The 24,455-nt window shown below is 45.3% G+C and overlaps 1 protein-coding gene across 3 annotated transcripts in view; it reads right to left on the bottom strand.

Moving 5' to 3' along the window:
- The window catches only part of LZTR1 (leucine zipper like post translational regulator 1), a 116,433-nt gene that overhangs the window by 85,032 nt on the left and 6,946 nt on the right, over positions 1–24,455 (bottom strand). For all 3 annotated transcript variants that reach the window (XR_016347980.1, XM_089773715.1, XM_075910554.2), the window contains exons 3-6: positions 22,048–22,104; positions 21,149–21,228; positions 14,225–14,333; positions 8,757–8,840 (exon numbers count right to left, since the gene is read on the bottom strand). Coding sequence is in view for 2 of the 3 variants with exons in the window: in XM_089773715.1 (XP_089629841.1) it covers positions 8,757–8,840; positions 14,225–14,333; positions 21,149–21,228; positions 22,048–22,104 (330 nt within the window). In the remaining variant the exon portion in view is untranslated. The remainder of the gene's footprint in view (positions 1–8,756; positions 8,841–14,224; positions 14,334–21,148; positions 21,229–22,047; positions 22,105–24,455) is intronic.

Genomic DNA, 24,455 nt, shown 5'->3' on the forward strand with positions numbered 1-24,455 from the left:
GATAAATAGTGACAAATTATTAAAGTGCTTATACACAAATGCTAGAAGTCTAAATAGAAAAATGAGTGAATTACAGTGCCTAGTTTTAAAGGAGGCTATTGATATAATAGGCATCACAGAAACTTGGTGGCAAGAGGACAATCAATGGGGGACAGTCATACCAGAGTACAAAACATATCGTAAGGACAGAACTGGTCATGATGGTGGGGGAGTGGCACTATACGTGAAAGAAAATGTATAATCATATAAAGTAAAAATCTTAAATGAGCTAAAATATTCCATAGAATCTCTATGGATAGTAATTCCATGCTCCAATAATAAGAATATAGCAGTAGGGATATATTATTTACCACCTGATCAGGACAGTGATAGTGACTATGAAATGCTAAGAGAGATTAGAGAGGCTATCAAATTAAAAAGCTCTATAATAGTGGGGGATTTCAACTATCCCCATATTGATCGGGTACACGTCACCTCAGGATGGGGATGCAGAAATAAAATTTCTTGATACCTTAAATCCGTATTTCTCAAACTGTGGGTCCCGACCCCCAGGGGGGTTGTGAGCAACTTAGAGTGGGGTCGCAGCAATTTAGAGGGGGGTCGTGAGCAACATAGAGGGGGGTCACAGTATCACAAAGTTTGAGAACCCCTGCTTTAAATGACTGCTTCTTGGAGCAGCTGGTTCTGGAACCCTCAAGGAGAGAGGCTATTCTTGATATAGTCCATGGTCAAGCCCATACAACTAGACCACTTGGAAATAGTGACCATAAAATTTAACATCCCAGTGGTGGGAAAAACACCTCAGCAGCCCAACACTATGGCATTTAATTTCAGAAAGGGGAACTATACAAAAATGAGGAAGTTAGTTCAACAGAAATTAAAAGGTACAGTGACAAAAGTAAATCTCTGCAAGCTTCATGGAAACTTTTCAAAGACACCATAATAGAGGCCCAACTGAAAGGTATACCCCAAATTAAAAAACACAGTTAGAGAACCAAAAAAGTGCCACTGTGGCTTAACAGCCAGGTAAAAGAATCAGTGACAGAGAAAAAGATATCTTTTAAAAAGTGGAAGTAAAATCCTAGTGAGGAAAATAGAAAGGAGCAGAAACTGTCAATTTAAGTGTAAAAATATAACAATAAAAGCCAAAAAGGAGTCTGAAGAACAGCTAGCCAAAAATTCAAAAAGTAACAGTAAAATGTTTTTTATGTACATCAGAAGTAGGAAGTCAGCTAAACAACCAGTGGGACCCTTGAACAATCAAGATGCTAAAGGAGCACTCAAAGATGATAAAGTCATAGCGGAGAAGCTAAATGAATTCTTCGCTTCAGTCTTCATGGCTGAGGATATTGGGGAGATTCTTTTTAGGTGACAAATCTGAGGAATTGTCCCAGACTGAGGTGTCATTAGAGGAGGTTTATGGAACAAACTGATAAACGTGACAGTAACAAGTCACAGGCAATACATGGCATTCACCCAAGAGTTCTGAAAGAACTCACATGGGAAACTGTGGAACTATTAACTATTAATCTATCCTGTAAATCGGCTTCTGTACTTAATGACTGGAAGATAGCTAACACGATGTAAATATTTAAAAGGGGCTCTAGAGGTGATCATGGCAATTACAGACCGATAAGACTAACATCAGTAGTGGGCAAATTAATTGAAACTATGGTGAAGAATAAAACGGTCAGACACACACAAGGTTGAATATACTTTGTTGGGGGAAAGTCAACATGCTTTCTATAAAGAGAAATCATGCCTTACTAATCTGATAGAGTTCTTTGAGGGGGGGTCAACAAAAATGTGGACAAGGGGGATCCAGTGGATATAGTATATTTAGACTTCCAGCAAGCCTTTGACAAGGTCTCTCACCAAGGGCTCCTAAGTAAAGTAAGTTGTGATGGGATAAGAGGAAAGGTCCTTTCATGGACTGATAGCTGGTTAAAAGACAGGAAACAAAGGGTAGGAATAAATGATAAGTTTTCTGAGTAGAGAGAGGTAACTAGCGGGGTCCCCCAAGGGTCTCTCCTGGGACCCATCCTATTCAACTTATTTATAAATGATCTAGAGAAAGGGGTAAACAGTGAGGTGGCAACATTTGCAGATGATACCAAACTGCACAAGAAAATTAAGACCAAAGCAGACTGTGAAGAGCTTAAAAAAGATCTCACCAAACTGTGATTGGGCAGCAAAATGGCAAATGAAATTTAATGTTGATAAATATAAAGTAATGCACACTGGAAAAAGTAATCCCAACTATATATACAATATGATGGGGACTAATTTTGCTACAGCTTCTCAAGAGAGAGATCTTGGAGTCATTGTGGATAGTTCTCTGAAAACATCCACTGAGTGCGCAGCGGCAGTCAAAAAAGCAAACAGAATGTTAGGAGTCATTAAAAAAGGGATAGAGAATAAGACAGAAAATATCTTATTACCTCAATATAAAGCCATTATATGCCCACATCTTGAATACTATGTACAGACGGGGTCGCCTCATCTCAAAAAAGATATTTTGGCCTTAAAAAATGTTCAGTGGAGGGCAACAAAAATGATGAGGGATTTGGCACGGGTCCCATAAGGGATTTGGAATGGGTCCCAAAAGACTTGGACTTTTCAGCTTAGAAAAGAACAGACTAAGGGGGAAGGGGAAAAGGAATATGATAGAGGTCTATAAAATCATGACAGGTATGGAAAAAGTGAATAAGGAAAAGTTATTTACTTATTTCCACAATATAAAAACTAGGGGTCACCAAATGAAATTAACAGGCAGGAGGCTTAAAACAAACAGAAGGAAGTTTTTCTTCACTCAGCGCACAGTCAAGCTGTGGAACTCCTTGCCAGAGGATTAGGTGAAGGCTAGACGGTAAAGGGTTCAGAAAAGAGCTAGATAGATTCATGGAGGTTAGGTTCATCAATGGCTATTAGCCAGGATGGGTAGGAATAGTATCCCTAGCCTTTGTTTCTTTGGAGGTGAGTGACAGGGGAGGGATCATGTGAGGATTATCTGTTGTGATCCCTCCCTCTGGGGCATCTGGTATTGGCCACTATTGGCAGATAGGATACTGGGCTGACCTGGTATGACCATTCTTATGTTATGTTAGGTTGGTCAACCAGGGGATCCTGCCCATTGGTTCCATGAGGGAGACAAAGTCTGCTTTTCTGAAGTCAGTGTCCTTTCACTTTCCCTACCAATTTTTCACACTTCCTAGTGTCTTATTTATATTTGCAGTTATCAATTTCACCTTGTGTGTTCATCTGCTTCTAAGTCCCCACTAAACCAGGGCATTTTTTGACCATTGTAGCTGGTGGCAGCATTGAGAGCATCTAGAAAAATATTCTGAATTTTTCATTCACATTTCTCTGTTTAAATTCTCTTCCCTAACTTGGGGTCTTAACTTGTGTTTTAGTAAATTTTAAGGAGAGATGAGACTATACCCATGGCAGCATGTCACAAGTCCACTGTTTTTTAAATCAAAAGGTGTACCAGGGCAAGAAATGTCAGATAAATGAGAAGTTTATCATTATGAAAATAGCTGCAAAAAGATCCTTGGAGATAATGAAAGTAGGGAAACTTCAGAGCACAAGCTCACAGAGGGAGCTCTCTGAACCCTGAATGTTCAGAAGGGAGAGCAGAAAGAGACAGTGACCCCAGAAATAAAGATGTCCTTGGGACAGTGTTTTTATGTATGTGTATAAGGCAGAGGGTGGGGTTACTTCCTCTTACATTCTGCTGTCCAGAACTCAGTATAGCAGAAGAGCTCCAAAACATGTGAGGACACTCATTTCAGGCATCCTGGTCACTAGCAGGAGACCCACTTAGCTACAAAAGGATTAGCGGGAACCCAGCAGTCAAGGCACCTTGCCATCCGTGCTTAGTTTTAAATCCTATGTCTGAGGCCTAAAGATGGCATTTCATCCTTACCAAGAGAAAGGCAGAGAGAGAGGAGACAAGTGCCTGAAAAGGAAGGGGCTGACAACCAAATTTCATACTTCCTTTGCTGACACCAGAAGGGAAGAACTAAACACCATGAAATTGCTTCAAACCTACAAGTTAACAAGAGTGCTGTGAACAAGACAGGAGAAGTTATTCTGCTCTACTCTGCGCTGGTTAGGCCTCAATTAGAGTATTGTGCCCATTTCAAGAAAGATGTGGAAAAATTGGAGAAGGTCCTGAGAAGAGCAGCAAAAATTATTAAAGGTCTAGAAAACATGAACTCTGAGGGAAGGCTGAAAGAACTAGGCTTGTTTAGTTTAGAAAAAACAAAGTCTGAGAGGGGACATGATAGCGGTTTTCAAGTATCTAAAAGGGTGTTACAAGGAGGAGGGAGACAAATTGTTCTCCTTGGCCCCTGAGGATAAGACAAGAAGCAATGGGCTTTAATTGCAGCAAGGCAGGTTTAGTATGGACATTAGGAAAAACTTCCTAACTGTCAGGGTGGTTAAACATTGGAATAAATTGCCTAGGATCGCTACCCCTTCTTGCTTCTCCGTGTAGGAACTAACGATACAGCCAAGAATGACCTTGAGCGGGTCACTGCAGATTATGTAGCGCTGGGAAGAAGGATCAACGAATCTGAAGTTCAAGTGGTGTTCTCGTCCATCCTCCCTGTTGAAGGAAAAGGCCCAAGTAGGGATCGTCTAATTGAGGAAGTAAATGCGTGGTTGCGCAGGTGGTGTCGGAGAGATGGCTTTGGTTTCTTTGACCATGGGACTCTGTTTTGGACACAAGGATTGTTAGGAAGAGATGGGATCCACCTAACCAAGAGAGGAAGGAGCATCTTCGTGAGCAGGCTTGCAAACCTAGTGAGGAGGGCTTGAAACTAGGTTTGTTGGGAGACAGTGACCAAAGCCCTGAGGTAAGTGGGAAAGTCGGCTATCGGGAAGAAACGCAAGGAGGAACACGCAACAAAGGAGGACTCCTGATTCGAATGGAGAAGGTAGGGCAATCAACTGGTTATCTAAGGTATTTGTATACAAATGCAAAAAGCCTGGGAAACAAACAGGAAGCATTAGAAGCCCTGGTCCAGTCAAAGTACTATGATTTGATTGGAATAATGGAGACTTGGTGGATAACTCGCATGACTGGAGCACTGTCATGGAAGGGTATAAACTGTTCAGGAAGAACAGGTGGGGGAGAAAAGGAGGAGTTGCACTGTAAGAGAGCACTATGATTGCTCAGAGCTACAGTATATAGAGGGAGGAAAGCCTGTTAAGAGTCTATGGGTTAAGCTTAGAGGTGGAAGCAATAGGGGTGATGTTGTGGTTGGTGTCTGCTATAGACCAGCGGATCAGATGGATGAGGCAGACGAGGCTTTCTTCAGACAACTGAGAGAAGCTTCCAGATCACAGGCCCTGGTTCTCATGGGGGACTTTAATTACCCCGACATCTGTTGGGAGACCAATACAGCAGTACACGGACAATCCAGGAAGTTTTTGGAGAATGTTGTGGATAATTTCTTGATACAAGTGTGAAGGAACCGACCAGGACTTGATTCCCCCAGAGAACTGATGGGCAGGATTCCCTGGGATGCTTACATGAAGGGGAAAAGAGTCCAGGAGAGCTGGCAGTATTTTAAAGAAGCGTTATTGAAGGCACAGGAACAAACCATCCCGATGTGCAGCAAGAAAAGCAAATATGGTAGGCGACCAGATTGGCTTACCGGCGACATCAGTGGTGAGCTTAAATACAAAAAGGAAGCTTACAAGAAGTGGAAACTTGGGCAGATGACTAGGGAGGAGTATACATATATTGCTTAAGAATGCAGGGGAGTTATCAGGAAGGTGAAAGCGCAATTGGAATTGCAGTTAGCAAGGGATGTGAAGGGTAACAAGAAAGGTTTCTACAGGCATGTTAGCAATAAGAGGGTGATCAGAGAGGGTGTGGGGCCCTTACTAAATGAGTGAGAAAACCTAGTGACAGATGATGTGGGAAAAGCTGAAGTACTCAACGCTTTCTTTGCCTCTGTCTTCACAGGCAAGGTCAGCTTCCAGACAAATGCACTAGGCAACACAGTATGGAAAGTAGGTGGACAGCCCTTGGCGGGGAAAGAACAAATTAGGAACTATTTAGAAAAGCTAAACATACACAAATCCATGGGCCCAGATTTAATGCATCCAATGGTACTGAGGGAGTTGGCAAATGTCATTGTGTAGCCTTTGGCCATTATCTTTGAAAACTCGTGGAGATCGGGAGAGATCCTGGATGACTAGAAAAAGGCAAATGTAGTGCCCATCTTTAAAAAAGAGAAGAAGGACAATCCAGGAACTAAAAACCCGTCAGCCTTACCTCAGTCCCGAGAAAAATCATGGAGAGGATCATCAAGGAATCCATTTTGAAGCACTTGGAAGAGGGGAAAGTGATCAGGAATAGTCAAGATGGATTCACGAAGGGCAAGTTGTGCCTGACCAATCTGATTAGCTTTTATGATGAGGTAACTGGTTCTGTGGACATGGGAAAGTCAATGGATGTGATATATCTTGACATGAGCAAAGCTTTTGATATGGTCTCCCACAATATTCTTGCCAGCAAGATAAGGGAATATGGACTGGATAAATGGACTGGGATTGGTACTGCCTAGAGCAAAGGGCTGGACTTGATGACCTTCTGAGGTCTCTTCCAGCTCTATGGTTCTATGATTCTGACTGTAAAATGGATAGAAAGCTGGCTAGACTGTTGGGCTCAACGGGTAGTGATCAACAGCTCGATGTCAGGTTGGCGGACGATTTCTAGCAGTGTACCCCAAGGATCTGTTCTAGGGCTGGTTTTGTTCAACATTTTTATTAATAACCTGGATGAGGGGATGGATTGCACCATCAGCAAGTTTACAGCTGACACTAAGCTAGGGGGAGAGGTAAATACGCTGGAGGGCAGGGACAGGGTCCAGAGTGACCCTGACAAATTAGAGGACTGGGCCAAAAGAACTCTGATGAGGTTCAATAAGGACAAGTGCAGAGTCCTGAACTTGGGACGGAAGAATCCCAAGCATTGTTACAGGCTGGGGACTCACGGGCGAAGTAGCAGTTCTGCAGAAAAGGACCTGGGGATTACAGTGGATGAGAAGCTAGATATGAGTCAACAGTGTGCCTTTGTAGTCAAGAAGGCTAATGGCATATTAGAGTGTATTAGGAGGGGAATTGCCAGTAGATCTTGAGAAGTGATTATTCGGCTCTGGAGACCACATCTGGAGTGTTGTGTCCAGTTCTGGGCCCCCCACTATAGAAAGGGAGAGAGGGCGACCAAAATGATTAGGAGGCTGGAGTGCATGACCTATGAAGAGAGACTGAGAGATTTGGGTTTGTTTAGTCTGCAGAAGAGAAGAGTGAGGGGGGATTTGATAGCAGCCTTCAACTTCCTGAAGGGAGGTTCCAAAGAGGATAGAGAAAGGCTGTTCACAGTAGTGACAGGTGGCAGAACAAGGAGCAATGGTCTCAAGTCACAGTGGGGGAGGTCTAGGTTGGTTAATAGGAAAAACTATTGGAATGGGTTACTTAGGGAAGTGATGGAATCTCCATCCTTAGAGGTTTTTAAGTCTTGGCTTGACAAAGCCTTGGCTGGGTTGATTTAGTTGGGATTGGTCCTGCCTTGGGCAGGGGGTTGGACTTGAAGACCTCCTGAGCTCTCTTCCAGCTCTATGATTCTAGAGGGAGGTTGTGGAGTCTCCATCACTGGAGATATTTAAAAGCAGGTTGGATAGACATCTATCAGGGATGATCTAGACAGTGCTTGGTCCTGCTGTGAGGGCAGTGGACTGGATTCGATGACCTCTCAAGGTCCCTTCCAATTCTAGGATTCTAAATTCTGCTCCCTTATTCAGGACTTATACATTAGGGCTGTGTCTACACTGGCCCGTTCTTCGGAATAGCCATGCTAATTTAGAATTTTGGAATAGGGAAATGCGCAGGGGATATTTAAATATCCCCCGCGAGATTTAAATAAACATGGCCGCCGCTTTTTTTCTGGCTTGGGGAAAAGCCGGAAAAGAGCGTCCAGACTGGCGTGATCCTCCGGAATAAAACCCTATTCCGGAGGATCTCTTATTCCTACTTGAAAGTAGGACTTGAAAGTAGGAATAAGAGATCCTCCGGAATAGGGCTTTATTCCAGAGGATCGCGCCAGTCTGGACGCTCTTTTCCGGCTTTTCCCCAAGCCGGAAAAAAAGCGGCGGCCATTTTTATTTAAATCCCCCGCGCATTTCCCTATTCCAAAGTTCTAAATTAGCATGGCTATTCCGAAGAAGGGGCCAGTGTAGACGTAGCCTAGCAGTTCCAGCATTTTCAGTTAGGCCCCTACCAATAGTAACAAATGCCTTCTAGGCATGACAACGAACATGCTGTTCCTCCTTTTATATTGTCATGGGACTGCCCCACAAAATTCTTCTTCTGGTCAGTGAGTTTTCAGCGGCACCAGATGTTCTTGTTGCCATTCAGCATGGCAGCTACAATACACAGAAAGGAATGTGCCTTTCCCTCAGGTCAGGGAATTTCAACCATCCCCAAACATATACTGGAAATATACAGCCTGTCATAGGCATATTGTCTGATATCAGCTTAACTTTTTAACATATTTTATCTATTTGAACAAGGCATTGATGAATGAAAACAGGTTTACGTCATTTGAAACAAAAGCCAAACCTAGGGAAGCTCTCATTACTGTTTATATCTCTCAAGATGAGAAAGGATTTCTACAGACGTGCGACTTAGTGATTGGAAAGGTACTACAAAGGAATTAGTGGATCAATTTTACTACATACCTTGCATTTCCGTCATAGCCGGCAAAGATCCACAGTTTGTCACTATACACTGTTGCACCGTGAGCTGACCTTGCAACCGGCAATCTGCAAGAGGAAGATAATACTTTGCATGTAAACTGCACAACAAGTGCTATTACAGAGTCTGTTTCATAACAAAAACAAATGCCCCTAAAGGACTTCCTGAATGTGAATGGTGAATTTCAGATCACAGTGAAAAGTTACAGTAGAACCTTAGAATTATGAACATGTTCAGAACAGAAGATGTTCAGAACTCTGCAATGTTGACAACTCGGAACAAAATATTAATTCTTCTTTCAAAAATTTACAACTGCACACTGAATAAAGCTTTGAATCTTTATTATGCACAAGAAAAATGTCATTTAATCACCTTAATTTAAATGAAACAAGCACAGAAACAGCTCTCTTACCTTATCAGATCTTTTTTACCTCTCTTTAAGTAGATTATGTTGAGGGCTGTGTCACGGGGGTCTCCTGGTGCCTGGGGTACCCGTAGTCGTTCCCCATGGGGTACGGCCTCTAATGTCAGGGCTGGTTCAGCCTTTCAGGCTTCATGCCCAAAATCAGATTCACCCCCTATTAGGGTCAAAATGACCTTTTGGGCCTAGTCACTAGGCCACTGCACCCCTATTCGGGTCAATACGGCCTCTGCGGCCTACTCTCAAACACAACTCCCCTCCCTCAGGGTATGGATGACCTTAAAGGCCTGGTTCCCAGGTAGGCCTCCCAACGAGACTGGAAGCTACGCTGCTGTGGGATGTGGGCGGTAGGGATCCCCTCTCCACCAGGTCCCAGCCCAGGGCTCTGTTGGCAGTGATAGCGTACGCTGCCTTCTCAGCGGGGATTCCACCCAAAACGTGCTGAACTCCTGGAGGTCAAGCATTCCTACTGCCCCTAGGCGTTGTTCCGGGCTCGGGGCCTGGCTCGGTGAGTCAGGGCCTCATGGCAGTCTTCCTGAGCTTGGCTGTTGCTGAGGCTACTGCTGCTGCAATTGTGGCGGTGGCTGCTACAGGGCCGGCTGCTCCTGAGGTTGCTGCAGCGGTGGCGGCTGCAGGGCCTGCTGCCCCCGGGGCTGCTGCTACTGCAGTGGTGGCTGGTCAGGAGCCCCTAGCTGAGCACCTACCCCTCTGGCTGTCCGCCCCAACTGCCCTGTGTAGCTCTCTTTTATCCCAGTGCAGCTGGAGCATGCCCAGGGTGTGGCCTCCCTTACCCTTAGAGTTGAGTTAACCCCTTCCAATTTAGCGTGGGGGAGGCTTACCCCATCACAGGCTGTCAAGTGAGTAAAAAATTAATCATGATTAATTGTGCAATTAATCACTCTGTTAAAAAATAAGAAGATGCCAGCTGACCCCAAGCTCCACGTTGCACTTAAATGCCACCATGGCATTTCAAAGGGGCAGCGCCATGGTAGCTGGGATCAGCTGGAGTTCCCAGCTGACCCTGGGCTCCCTACAATGCTGCCCCTTTGAATCACTGTTTCAAAGGAGCAGTGCGAGCAGAACCTGGGATCAATTGTGTGGCACTACCCCTTTGAAATGCCGTGGCAGCTGACCCCGGGCTCCGCTATCCCTGCACCTTTGAAATGCAGCAGCAGTGTTTCAAAGGGGCAGTGCTGCACGGAGCCAGGGTCAGCTGGGGACTCTAGCTGGCCCCAGCTCCACTTTGTGCTGCCCCTTTGAAATGCTGCAGCGGTGTTTCAAAGGGACAGTGCCGTGGAAATGCCTGCGATTAATGTGCATTAAAAATTAACGTGTTAATTCTGCCCTGCATTAATCACAATTGTTAATGTGCGTTAATTGACAGCCCTATATTTAAACACAATATTGTACTGTATTGGCTTTTTTCATTTTGTTTTGGTTAGCTGGTTGGTTGTTTTGTCTCTGCTGCTGTCTGACTGAGTACTTCTGGTTCCAAATGAGGCTTGTGTCTGACCGGTCAGTTTGTAACTCTGGTGTTTTTGATTCTGAGATTCTACTATAATTTCTTTTAACAACATTTTCATTTTGTATTTCATCACAAAACAGAGACCTCTCTGACATTGTTTCATGCAACGTGTGGCATTTGTTCCTGGTGCTCAATGTCATCTCCTTGAGCCTCTGTCTGCAAAAATATCATTCTTCTGTATGCCAGAAAATGTAGATCAATTTGAAATGTCTAAGACGCAAGCATTGTTTTAAAATCAGTCTTAATGCCTCCTTAGTTGGTCATCAACAACTGAGGTCTAGTGTAGCCGATCACTATTGAGGAGGGCTGGATTAACATCAAGGAAACAAACGTATAAAATTGCTGTTGAAGTACTGGGTTTCCGAACACGAAAACACAAGACCTGGTTAGACAAAAAGGACAAAGATGCCCAAGCTCTTCTTGATAAAATGCATGCCACACATATGGCTTGGATCAATGATAAAGAGAATACCTCCAGAAAAACAGCATACATTCGAGCTAAGCAGAATGCACAAATCAAATTATGGTAAATGAAAGAGGACTAGTGGAAATGTAAAACAACTCAACTTCAAGACATAGCTGATACACATGATTTTGAAGCATTCTGTGATGGACTGAAAACAGTCCATGATGTGAAGATAGACCACATGATGCTGGTTCTACACTACTGCACTCCGCACTACTGCATCTTACTATTGTCTATAGCTGGCAAGATCCTGGCTCACATCCTCTACAATTGGCTGCCATTAAAAGTGTTCACAAATGGCATTGTTCCTGAAAGTCAGTGTGGATTTCATGCTGACTGAGGCACGGTCAACATATTTGTGGTCAAGCAGATCTAAGAAAAAATGTAGAGAGCAAAATCAGGATCTCTACGTGATTTTCATCAACCTGACAATGGCGCTTGATGTACTAAAACAGGAACAGGTTTTAGAACCTACTTGGTTGAATCGGCTGTCGTGAAAAAAAGATATAGTCCAAGGCCCTTTTATGATGGTATCTTTAACAATGGAGAAAAACATCAGTTCTTTGGATGTATTAAATGTTACAAAACAAGGATGTGTCCTTGTTCCTCTCATGTTCAGCATCTACTTTTTGATGATGTTATTACTTGTTTTCAAGAATTGTGAATTGTGCATATCCATTCAATTCCAAACTGATGGCAACACTGTCAGCCTTCAAAGACTTCTAGCTCGCACCAAAGTGTTAACTACCACTATCCATGACCTCCGTTTGCTGATGACTGTATATTGTTGGCTCACTTAATCGAGGATGAACAGAAGAAGCTTTTTGATTATTTTGCTGTATCTGCTCACTGTTCTGGACTCACTGTGAAACTCAAAAGACAGAAACTATGTCTCCATCTGTTCAGAAAGAACCCAGTGATCACTGCTGCTGAATCTGTCCTGAAGGCTTTGACATATTTTGTTATCTCAGAAGCAGACTGTCCTCCAGAATAAATGCTGATGAGCACTGCCTTTGGAAGATTGATCAACCACTTACTGATCAAACATGGTATGAAACTGCTATCTTCATATGAAGTTTATCAGGCAGTTGCCCTGGCTTTCCTGCTGTATAGCTCAAAGTCAAGGACCATATACTGCTGCCACATTTTGAAACTTGCAGCCCATTTGGAACAAATTCTCAGGAAGATTGCAAATTGGTGAGACTAAATTCCAAACACAAAGGTCCTTAGGCTATGTGGTGTCATGAAAAAACAGCTTCACTGGATTGGTCATGCTATGAGGTTGGATGACATGCAGATACCAAAGATGGTCTTCTATAGCCAGTTTGTTCATGGAAACTGCTCTATTGGTGGTCAGCGTATGCATTATAAAGTAATCTTTAAACAAATATGTAAAAAGCTGATAATAGATGAAAACTTAAAAACTGATGGTAAGAGACCTTGAATCCCAGTAAGGATTGCGATCTGCCAATATTGTAAACAAAAAGAGCTTTCAACCATGCTTTTATCTATTTCCACTGTTTCAGACTGACACAGACATTCTATGCTTCAGAGTGATGTTTGGTGTTATTGTGCTGGCTGTGGGGTTTTGCTGGTGAAAGTTATGCTGAGAGATTTGTGTTGATTTGTACAAGTGGCAGTTGAGCCAAGTAATCCATCATCTGTATTGTTTCCCTGAAGCTACCAATGAAAGAACTGCATTCAAATTAGCAACAGAGCAAGGGTAGCAATTGGTTAAATTACCTCTCCTACCACAACGGTCTGCAACTTTTCTGCAACACCACAAAGACTAATTAGTAAAATCAAATTGGCTGAGAACTTAAAAACTAGACTGTAACAGCACAAAATCTGGCAAACAGAAGCTAGGGACACCGAAACTGTCCATCCTGGTTCAGAGTAATTCCTGGACTGATACTCTATGAACTTACCTAGTTCTTTTTTGTACCCTGTTAATAGGACATTATGAAGGCCAAGACTATCTCAACAAGTTTTTACAGGTTGACTCAACAGACATTTGGCTTCACAGTGACACACACACACAGTGACATTCCTGTGATCTTATTATAGATGAGGGGAGAATCAAGCCTTGTGAGCCATTATTATTCAATAAAAGAGCACATGGGGGTAATGGCAATGTGTTTATCACTTAGGAAACAGATACAAGGGCCTGGTAACAGAGTATTTGCACAGCAAAAAGATCCATGGCAGCAATTCTCAGAGCCTAGTGCAACTGATTTAGTGTCACCAGACTCATGCTGTGTGGCTAATAACAGCAGTATAAACAATTTGGATCAGGTGGGAGACGAAGTTGTAAAACCCAGCAAGGAGGAAGGTGTCTCTTAGCCCAGGCTCTAATCCAAAACCAAAACATCTAAACTGCTATTTTTAGTTCCCCAGCATGATCCCTACAAGCCCGTCAGTTGATCTGGGCTCTGATATTTGCTGCTGTTAATTTCTTCCCAATGTATAAATTTAACCAAAAGTGTTTAAAGTGCAAAGACTTATTACAGTCATGAAGAAATCAGAAAAGATATTTGGCTCCTAGCTCTGGCCTCACTCCCCAGGCTGAGGAACGTATTTTGGCAGAAGGATGAATCTGCAGTGACCAAGACTTAACATTCAGGTCTAGAATGTTTTCGACTACAACTGCTAGATTTTTGTTAATCATAGTTCTATTGCTTTAACAGTCAAAATTTTCTGAAAACTAGCAAAGCATATACTATACTTCAAGCACTATGTGAAGTCAGTTTCATGGTATTACCCCTGGAAAGAATATATCACACACAACTTTTCAAAATAATACAAGACAAAAATTAAAAACAGATTTTCCCCCACTGCCATAGAACTGAAAATAGATTAAGGGATTTTGGCAAAACTTTCCAAGAGCATTTGCCTTGTGACAGAGGCCCCGCTTGAAAACTGGAGCCAAAAAGATTAATGTTTTTGAATCTATAACAACAAAAGGTTATAATAGAAATTGTTGTGAAAACTTAGCTGCTACTGTCACTACAACTGCTTATATTAACACCTAGCTCCTTACCTTCCTTCAGTCTTCCACTCTGTCCATTGGCCAGTTGCAAACTTATACTCAAAAAGATCATTTTTATTCTTCAAATTGGAATTGGAATAAATATCTCCAGTGTAGCCACCTGGGTAACAACAATGTTGTTAAAGTTTCACATTTAGCACCACGACTTATTATAAACATTAACAAATAGCTGATTGAAAATTACATAACCTTAATATAACTCTATTACTCTATATGTTAAACTGTTGAGTGGAGTTATCTTCTGTATCTCTACATTACAAGAAGAGTAAAAAAAATTAAAAGGACTAGGCCTGTTAGGAACTCAACTGCTGCATTTCCTAACAAGTCCTTTCTGACTGTGTCAAAATCCTAGACTGTGATCTCCAAGCCCCCAGAAAGCAAGTATGTCATACAAGACCAGAAGGGATCACTGTGATCATCTAGCACAGGACACTGAACCTGCTGTCTAGCCTCCTGGAGGCTCTCTTCAGAAGAGTTACCATTGTCAGCTACTATATTTCTTATTTAGTCTACAGAAGAGAAGAGTAAGGGGGGATTTGATGGAGAGAGGCTGTTCTCAGTGGTGACACATGACAATGAGGCGCAATGCTCTCAAACTGAAGTGGGAGAGGTCTAAGTTGGATATTAGGAAACACTATTTCACTAGGAGGGTGTGTCTACAAGCATAATTCAAAACAAGCTATACAAATTGAGCTATGTCAATTGCGTAGCTCATTTCAAAATAGTCTCTCATCTTCTGCCAGCACAGGTTCTTCTGTTTGATGCCTAGTGTGGATTGCTGCCCACACAGCCACTGGTACACTATTGTTAATAACATTTACAGAATCATAGAATGCTAGAACTGGAAGGGATCGGGAGAGGTCATCAAGTCCAGCCTCCTGCCCTCACAGCAGGACCAAGCACCATCTAGTTCATCCCAGATAGATATTTATCTAACTCCGTGGTCCCCAACATGGTGCCCGCGGGCGCCATGGCACCCGCGGGGGCACTTGCATGCGCCCGCCAGGTGCTCGGGGCTGGCCTGGCCCTGGGCACATGGCGCGGCGCTTGCGGGGAGCGTCGGCCCCGGGCGTGCAGCGCTTGCGGGGGGAGGGGGAAGCGCCGGCCCCGGCCCCGCGGCGCTTGCGGGGTGCTTGGGGGGGGCACCGGCCCCGGGCGCGTGGCTTTGGGGGGGCCCCCGGCCCCAGGCAAGCGGTTATGGGGGGGGCCACCCCCAGGCGCGCAAGTGTCCCTGCCCCCTGGCGCCCGGCGGGCGAACGGCCACGCCCCCTGGCGTCCGACAACCTCAAAAGGTTGGGGACCACTGATCTAACCTGATCTTAAATATCTCCAATGATGGCGATTCCACAACTTCCCTATGCAATTTAGTTCAGTGCTAAACTACCCTGACAGAAAGTTTTTCCTAATATCCAACCTAAACCTCCCTTGCCACAATTTAAGCCCATTTATTCTTTTCCTATCATCAAAGCTTAAGGAGAACAGTTTTTCTCCCTCCCCCTTTATAACACCCTTTTAGGTACTTGAAAAAATGATCTTATCTCCTCTCGGTCTTCTCAGACATTCCTACCTTTGCACATACTGATCACTCCCCCAAAAATACAAAGGTATGGATGTTGGCAGCAGTGCTCCCTCTAAGCTGCATGGCAGCCAGGCAGCACAGTTTCACGGGTGATCAGCAAGCCACGTCCAGTCACAGGCTGGGGGCTCTGTGCACAGGGAGCTAAGTGATTGGGTCCTGGAACTGACTAAATCACACGTGTGAAGCTGTGCTGCCACCAAGCGTAGAGAGAACACTGATTGGCAGTGCTTCACACGGCAGCACACTGCAACATCTATCCATATTATTTTAAAAAGTTTTTCCTGTGGGATGACAAGAGTAATGTCATCACATCACTCTGCGTCCCACAGCTCCGCCTCCCTCAGATGCCCCGCCTCCTTTCTCCTGGCTGATAATCCAGCACGGGTTGGCAACCCATGGCTCCCGAACCCCAGTAGGAGCAATACCACTGAAGGTAAGCTGCTGCTGCTGTGGGGTGGAGGAGGAAAACTGCATGGGGGAAGGCCCAGCAGAGAGCCCCTCACACACACCACTAGCCCTGACTCTGGGCTGGATGTCCCTCTGGTAGCCACCAGAGTTAAAATTGAGCCATACGGCTCCTCTGCTGTCCAGGGCAGGGGATAGGGGTATGCAGGAGAGGCAGGGGGCGGCACGCGGGAGCTGTGGGTGCTTGGGCAGAGGCTCGGGTGGGGGGAGGAGGGGCATGTGGGAGCGGTAGGGGCTCGGGTTGGGGGGCAGCACACGGGAGCCACAGGAGTTTGGGCGGGGGGGAGGAATGATGTATGGGAGCTCAGGTGAAGGAAGGGGGTGCACAGGAGCCACAGAGGCTTGGGTGGGAGGAACATGGGAGCCACATGACCTCTCAGGGTCTCGGGTGGGGGAGGCAGGCACACAGGACACGCATGTTATTCCCGGTAGTCCGGGGGGCGCACAGGAGCTGTGCGGCCTCCCCCCTCGAAGCCAGAGGGAGAGAACCGGGCACCGCGCTTCCTTTTCCCTCTCTGCCAGAGAGAGAGAGGGCAGGGCCACCCACAACATCCAGCTCCCCCGGTGGCTGTAGGGAGATAGCCGCGGCCTCCATCTGGCCCAACCCCCCCCTCCGGTGGTCGGAGGGAGGTAGCTGGCCCAGTTTCGGTCCGGCCCAACCCTCCAGTGGCTAGAGAGAGACAGCTGGGCCAACCACAGCCTTGGTCCAGCCCAACCCTCCTCTCCCCCCTCCCAATGGCGAGAAGGAAGAAGCTGGAGCAGCCTAGGTCCGCCCCCCCACCTCGACCAGTGGCAGGAAGGGGGGAGCCGGCGCAGGCTAGGGCTGTCACACGTTGGCCTGGCCCTCCTTGGTGGCTGAGGGAGAGCTGGGGTTGCCTACCCCCGGAGACGGGGGTTGGTGAGCGTAATGAGCAGGGCCCGCCTAGCTGCTTAAAAAAAGTTTCCGCCTCTGAAAGTGGCCTGCCAGTGAGCTCCACAGGGCCCACGCAAAGGGCTAGGAGGCTCCCTGACAACTTGACCCATGGGCAGTAGAACGCAGAAAGGAGATCATACAGGCCACAGCTGTAGTGATTGGTACTCTGCAAGGGATAGCAATGGGAGGACTATCTGCACCAACTGCATTAACAAGGTGGGTCGGGCATATCCCCACTGACAATCTCTTGGCTGAATTAACACTGATGAGCACTTTCCAATGATGGAAAGATTGAGCCACATGTTTGTCTATTAGAGATTAGAAATGTACCTCCAAAACTGCAGTCCCATGAGCACAGTACCAATGGCCCAGTAGAGAAAACTTCACCTACTGAATCATCAGCAATACATTCACATTCCTTGTCCCATGAGAATCCAAGGCTGTGTCTAGACTACATGCCTCTGTCGGCAGAGGCATGTAGATTAGACACATAGGCAAAGTCAAACGAAGCCGCGATTTAAATGATCGCGGCTTCATTTACATTTACATGGCTGCAGCGCTGAGCCGACAAACAGCTGATCGGCTGTTTGTCCGCTCAGCACGCTAGTCTGGACGCTCCCCTGCCGACATCAAAGCCCTTTGTCGGCAGCCCCGGTAAACCTCATCCCACAAGGAATAACGGGGCTGCCGACAAAGGGCTTTGATGTCGGCAGGGGAGCGTCCAGACTAGCATGCTGAGCGGACAAACAGCCGATCAGTTGTTTGTCGGCTCAGCGCGGCAGCCATGTAAATTTAAATGAAGCCGCGATCATTTAAATCGCGGCTTCATTTGACTTTGCCAAAACAACAAATCTACATGGCTCCGTCGACAGAGCCACGTAGTTTAGACGTACCCCAAGTGTTTGAGGTGAGGTAATATAAGATCACAATACTTGGATCATTTGTCAATCAAAAGACCTGGTATCTCCTCTCATAAAGAAAAGCAAATTAGCATTAGAAGGAGCTCAGAAACAGCCTAATAAGTGTAACTAAAATCATAGTAAAAACAGAACTTGTGATGGCAGATGGATAGTTAGGGGAACAGGATCTTCATAGTCAATGTTGAGAGGGGCTCTTTTTCAGAGCTTTACCTGTAACTACATTTTAAACCTCTGGTTTAAAACTCTTTCTGCTAACAGAAATTAAACAATGTTTGTCTGGTCAGTGTGGACCAGGCCCAACTATTCTGAAGTACCATTAACAACTAGACAACTGATAAGGCACAATATATTTAAAGGGTGTTAACAAACAATCTTTAAGAACAGACTTTAAAACTATTCCCTACCTTGGATACTACTTTAAACTAGATAAACCAGGGTGAAGAAATGGGATAATCTGAAGTCTCAGACAAGTAGTGGATTTCTTTATTCAGCAATCCACACTTTTCTTTAATGCACTGGAACGAAGTCACCAGACCCCTGGATTCTGAATGAGGAGCTCCTGTTTGTTTAAATGATACTGTGATGGGGTGACGGAACCCCGCACTCTAGGGGGGCTCCAGGAGGGTCGGCCAGGAGGGAGATTGTAGAGGCTGCACGGCAGCGGGAGAGCCGCGGGCGGAGAGACCTGCGCTCCGGAGGAAGCCGCGACCGGAATTGGGAGAGCCACCAGCACATGCGCACCAGATGGGGGGAAAATGGCACTGACAGCGCAGAGTAATGATGTCACCCACCAAGCCGGCGGGGAACTTAAAATGGAGTACGGACCTGGGAGCGAAGGAGAAGGAGTGTGCCCCAGCGGTGAGTGGGGAAAGGTTATAGGTGGCGGGGGAGGAAGTGACTCAGGGCAGGGCCATGGAACCCACGAGCGGGCGTATTTGGGGTCGACAACCCCATCTGCTGGTCAGGGACTGGTGTCCCTGCCTTAGGGCCCTGGGTCGGGACCCAGGAGAGAGGGCGGGCCCAGGTCCCCCTACCTCACCACCAGGGTGTGGCGACTTGGGAGCTTTTAGCTCACCGCGATATTGACTGTGCAATTGTCAGGGGGTGAGGGGGTGATTTCAATGATGTAATTGACATTGAACCGATAGATTAAGTCGATAAGTTAAGGACACACTGTGGGGGGAATATGAGCAGTGTATAATAAAATACTTATTGGGGACCTGAATTGAGAGGGACTCCGTGCCGCGGCTGGACATTGTTACAGAAACCAATTTAAGTAGTGGGTTAGGCATCCTTCAGTCTCAAAATACCATGAATGTGTTACTCAATTGAATTTATGGCAGTTGCGGTAGTGACTGAAGAGACCCACTCAAAAGAGACAACCTCTGCTGCATCTGACACATTTAAAGGTGGCGTTTTGACTATTTGACCTTCTGTGAGCTCTCATCTCCTCTGCTAAGATGAGCTGCTTCCTCTCATAATTCTGGAAACTTTTGTTAACTTATGATTTCCAAAGCCTGCAGTCCTGAGTGTGATAGTTCTTATTAGCAACATTTCTTTGAACACATCTGAGCAATCTTTGTGTCTTTCCAAAAGCCAGTTTGTCATAGAGGCACATATTCATTTAGGTACATGTGCCAAAGCCAGGGGAGGCATTTCTGAGGAGCGTTTGCATGCTGGGTATACTAGCCCTTTTGAACCCCTCTATACTAATGACACTGTAATTACCAGGAAATTCCAAAAATTCTGCAGACAATGCACAAGTAACTACTAAACCTCTTTTCCTGATCACAGTATAAGTTCAATATCTTGCTCGTATACAAGTGTACTGCTAACACATGAACTATAAAGAACTATCTTTTTGTGCTCTGTCACTATGCTGTTTTGCCATACCCTCTTGCTCAGTCTACACATTGTTGTGGCTATTTTTCCAATGCACATGTTGAGTTGTGTTTGTGAAAGGACCCCAAGTATATGAATTCATTCATCACTTCATGTTCATAGCTGTTGATGATGATGGTGCTTCAACTCCTTGGCTATTATATCTTATCATAGGCTTTTTTAGGCCTATGATAAGCCCGAAGCCTTCACAGGCTTTGGAAAAAAATGTCCATGAGGTTTTGAAGATGGGCTTGTGTGGGTTGTCATGGCTGCATAGCCAGCAAAGAAACATTAGATGAGGGCATTCAAAGTCTTGCATTTATAGCTGAATCTTAGAAGGCTGTTCTATCTTGTATCAGATCCTGTGTGCAAATAGATTCCCTCAGTTATGCAATCTAAAGTTTAATAGCAAGGAAGAAAAGATCCCAAACAAAGCTGAAGCAATTACACAGCCTTGTTTAAGCCCTCTACAAAACTGGAAAGCCTCAGAGGACAGAGCTGTCCTACTGGACGATCCCATACATGTTTTCATGAAATAACCAAATCAGGTTATTGCTTAAGAGATTGGAAGGACATTTAACCTTTTTCAGAAGCACAAATAGTCCACTTCTAGTGACAAGGTCAAAACACTTTGTGAGATCAATAAAGGCTACGTAAAGAGGAATTTTTGTTTTTTTCCATTTCTCTTGTAGTTGTAGATAGATTCCATCTGCAAGAGTCTGAAATATGGTTAAGGACAACTCAGGCAAAACTGATATTAAGAAGGGAAATGCCATAGCAGTTGTTATAGTCATTCCTGTCACCCTTGTTTTTATAGAAAACAATGATGATGGCATGTCTCATTTCTTGTGGTACTTTGCCTTCTTTCCAGAACATACAGAGCATCTCATGAAGGTACTATAGTGGGATAAGTTTTCCCCATTTATGACCTCAGAGTATGCAGCCTTTTCTGGAGGCCAAAGAAAGGAAATGCAAACCTGACATCCTGGTTGTGCATCAGCCATACAGAGGGACAGGGTATAACATCTACTGAACTGGAGATCTTTGATTCATGCCTACATACCTCCTGAAGTTAATGTTTCCTTTTTAAAATTAAAATACCACTCGATAAATTTTCAAAACATTAGTCATTCATAGTAGACAAGTCATTGGTTTACCAAACACAAACATGCTGCTCCCATAGACTACAGCTGAGTGGTGATACCGAGGTGCCGGAGGGGTCCCTGTGGTAAAAGCCCTGAGGGACAACACAAAGATAGAATTAACTGTTGCTTTCTGTGTTTCAAGTACATAAAGTCATGATTTAGTTGGATATGGAGATATGTGTTTTGGGAAGACAATTAAATTAAACTGTTTTATTGTTAACAAGCAAGGATTTTTATTTGTTCTATACTTTCTAACCCTCCTGACTATGATTTATGGTAGATTAAGTGTTATATCATGCAAAGGTGAAATATGAATATTGAAACAAATTCTGCAACGCTACTATACAGCTATGTGGTAAGGCAGCACACAACTCACAGCCCAGGCCGGAGTAGGTGATTTCAAGCTTTCCCAATCCTGGGAACTGAATGAGTTCCCTCTGTAATGAAGACAGCCTTCAGAGGGTGTCTGAATTACAGCAGCATCCCTGGGCTGCTCCATGGGCAGCAGTGCTTCCCTGAAACTCAGCAGCACCAATTGCTCCAGGGATGACGAATTGCACCACGAATTGCAAGGGGATTCTCGGAAGTCATCCCTACGACTACCACAGTTTTTCCACTGGGCGAAAATCCTTACCCAGCTGGAATTGGGGCTCTTGAAGACACTTCAAACAGCTCCCACTGGTTTATCTGATGTAAAGGAGCTGAAGCAGGGGTGAGGATCTCACCCACTCAAATACATGAAAGAGTTGGAAATTAGAATAACCTTAAGTCCAGGTAAAAAAAAAATGTTTTTTAATTGTTCTCTCAAAGAAGTTTTTACTGAAATTAACCCATTTTTGACAGCTATCAAGTCCAGCAGACTTCTATGGCATGAATTAAATCAGTAATAAACATGAGAAATAGTCTCATACCTGCACCAAGAGCAATCCTTTACATCAAATCTCAATAGGTCATTCAACATTGTTTTTCTGCAATGGAAAGGGATGGAAAAGAGGAAATGAATGATTAGCTACATATGCAGAATAAAGACAAAGTACAACAGCGCTACAACTATGTAAGCAGAGGAAAGCCAGAGCACATCACAGCTAGTTCAGTATGCTCTCTCTCTCAGTAGCTAGTATGAGATACTCCAAAGGAAGGTGCAAGGAACCCTATTGTTGGCACTTACAGAATATCATGCACATATGAAAGTTCCTATGCCTTGATATCATGCAGGAGTTTATAGTCCTTGAAAAAACATTATTTCTTCTGCCCAATACATCTGTGAATGTTCTTGCTATCCACATAAATGGATAATTCTTTCCAATATCCTACTAAGTGTTTGGCATCTGGGATGCATTAGGGCAAGAATTTCTACAGCAAGTTATGGACCAAAAGGAAAAGTGTGTCTTTGTAGAAGTTTTAATTTCTTGTCTGTGTTATACAATGCACCTTCTTCCTTCATGTTTTGAGAAAGGGTAAACAGTAATTTGTCTTTTTTGTGTAACTCACTTACATACTTCTTTTATCCATCTCCTTAAACAGTCCCAGTCTTTTTAATCTTTCCTCGTGCAGTAGTCTCTCTGCTTGCCTATATTCACTGCTGACACCAAATACCCACCTCTCCACTCCTATTGGAGGCCTGATCTCCACTGGGGCTATGTCCACACTGCAAGGTTTTTGCACAAAAATGGCTGGTTTTGTGCAAAAACCTGCAGAGCGTCCACACCTCAAATGCACTTTTGCGCAAGTAAATCAGCAGTAAAACGGCAGAACAGAGGGCTTTTGCCAGTGTAGGTAAACGTCCTTCTACGAGGCATAACTCCCTTTAGCGCTACAGCTATTGCACAAAAAGGCAAGCGTGGATGCTCCAGAGGGGTTTCTTGTGCAAGAAATTCCTATGGGAAAAAGCACAGATGCTCTGATGACCATTTTGTGAATGGCAATCAGAGCTAACTTGCGCAAGAGGGTCCATGCAGTGTGGACACTCTCTTGTGCAAAAGCACATCGCTTTTGCAATGCACTTTGAGGTGTGGATGTGCTTTTGCACAAGACGTTTTTGCGCAGAAACTCTTGCACAAAAGGCTTCTTGCGCAAGAAGCCAGTAGTGTAGACGGAGCCTGTCAAACTTAGCCGCATTAGATCCATTTACTAAACAATGAGTCCACACCATCTAACCTGTTCCATCGACTTTAAGGGCCATTACAGTCAATTTTGGTACCCCTGCTTTCACGAGACATTTCACCTTGCATGGTTGACTTTTCAGTACTGCAGCCACAGCACTGTGAAAGTCAAGGTTCTTGGCTTCTGGAGAAGTCCCACATTGTCCTGCTGTGACTGAACTGGACAGGGCTTTCAACTCTACCTGCTCTTTAGGTGAACAGGAAAAGCCCCAGGAAAATATGAATTTCATTTCCTGTGTAGCCAGCATGGTGAGCAGACCTCAGAACAGGCAGCACACCTGATCATTAGTCCCACGAGTTCACAGAGTTGCAGATGAGAATCAGCACAGAGCATGAAGGAGAACCTGAACCTCATTGCTGTGTGGGAAGAGGAATATGTTCTCACAGAACTACGAACCATCAAAAGTAACACAGATATCTATGCCCGTGGTCACCAACCCATTGATCGCGATCGACTGGTCAATCGGGAAGCCCCGACCAGTCGATTGCGAGGCATTCGGGACCCCCCCAATTTCCCCCCACCCCAAAGAAGCCCCACTACCTACCTCCAACAATGAGGGATGTAGTGCCGGCTTCCTGCAGGGTGGACAGAAGTTCAGCAGCTGCCCACTACTTCCGGGGTTTGAGGAAGTGCTCAGGCTGCTTCCCCTCCCCCAAACAGCCAGTGCCGTACCACAAAGCAGGTCTATGGTGCGCTGGGGACTCTCTGTGCGGGGGGAGGTAGGAGTCCCCAGAGGAGGCATGAGCCGGGGCTTCCCTTCTCCGTGTGCCGGGGGGGGGGGGAGGGGAAGAGGGGGTGTCAGAAGTCCTGTGAAGAGGTGCACGCCCAAGCTTCCCTCCTCTACCGGGGGGGGGGAGAGGCGGGGCGGGGCTGGGAGGAATCTTCAGAGGAGGCACGCGTTGGAGCTTCCCTCCTCTGCATGGGCAGGAGGTTAGAAGTCCCGAGAAGAGGTATGTGACTGGACTTCCCTCCTCTGGGGGGGGGGGGGGGGGTGTCCCTGGAGGAGGCATGTACTGGGGACTCCCTGTCCCCTGCCACAGAACCCACTGGCACCCTGTCCCCTGACCCCTGCTGCAGAACCCACTGGCACCCTGTCCCCTGACCCCTGCTGCAGAACCCACTGGCACCCTGCCCTCTGCCCCAGCACCATTAGCAC

Source organism: Pelodiscus sinensis, chromosome 27, assembly GCF_052426305.1.
Source record: "Pelodiscus sinensis isolate ZL-2025 chromosome 27, ASM5242630v1, whole genome shotgun sequence".
Lineage (NCBI taxonomy): Eukaryota > Metazoa > Chordata > Testudines > Trionychidae > Pelodiscus > Pelodiscus sinensis.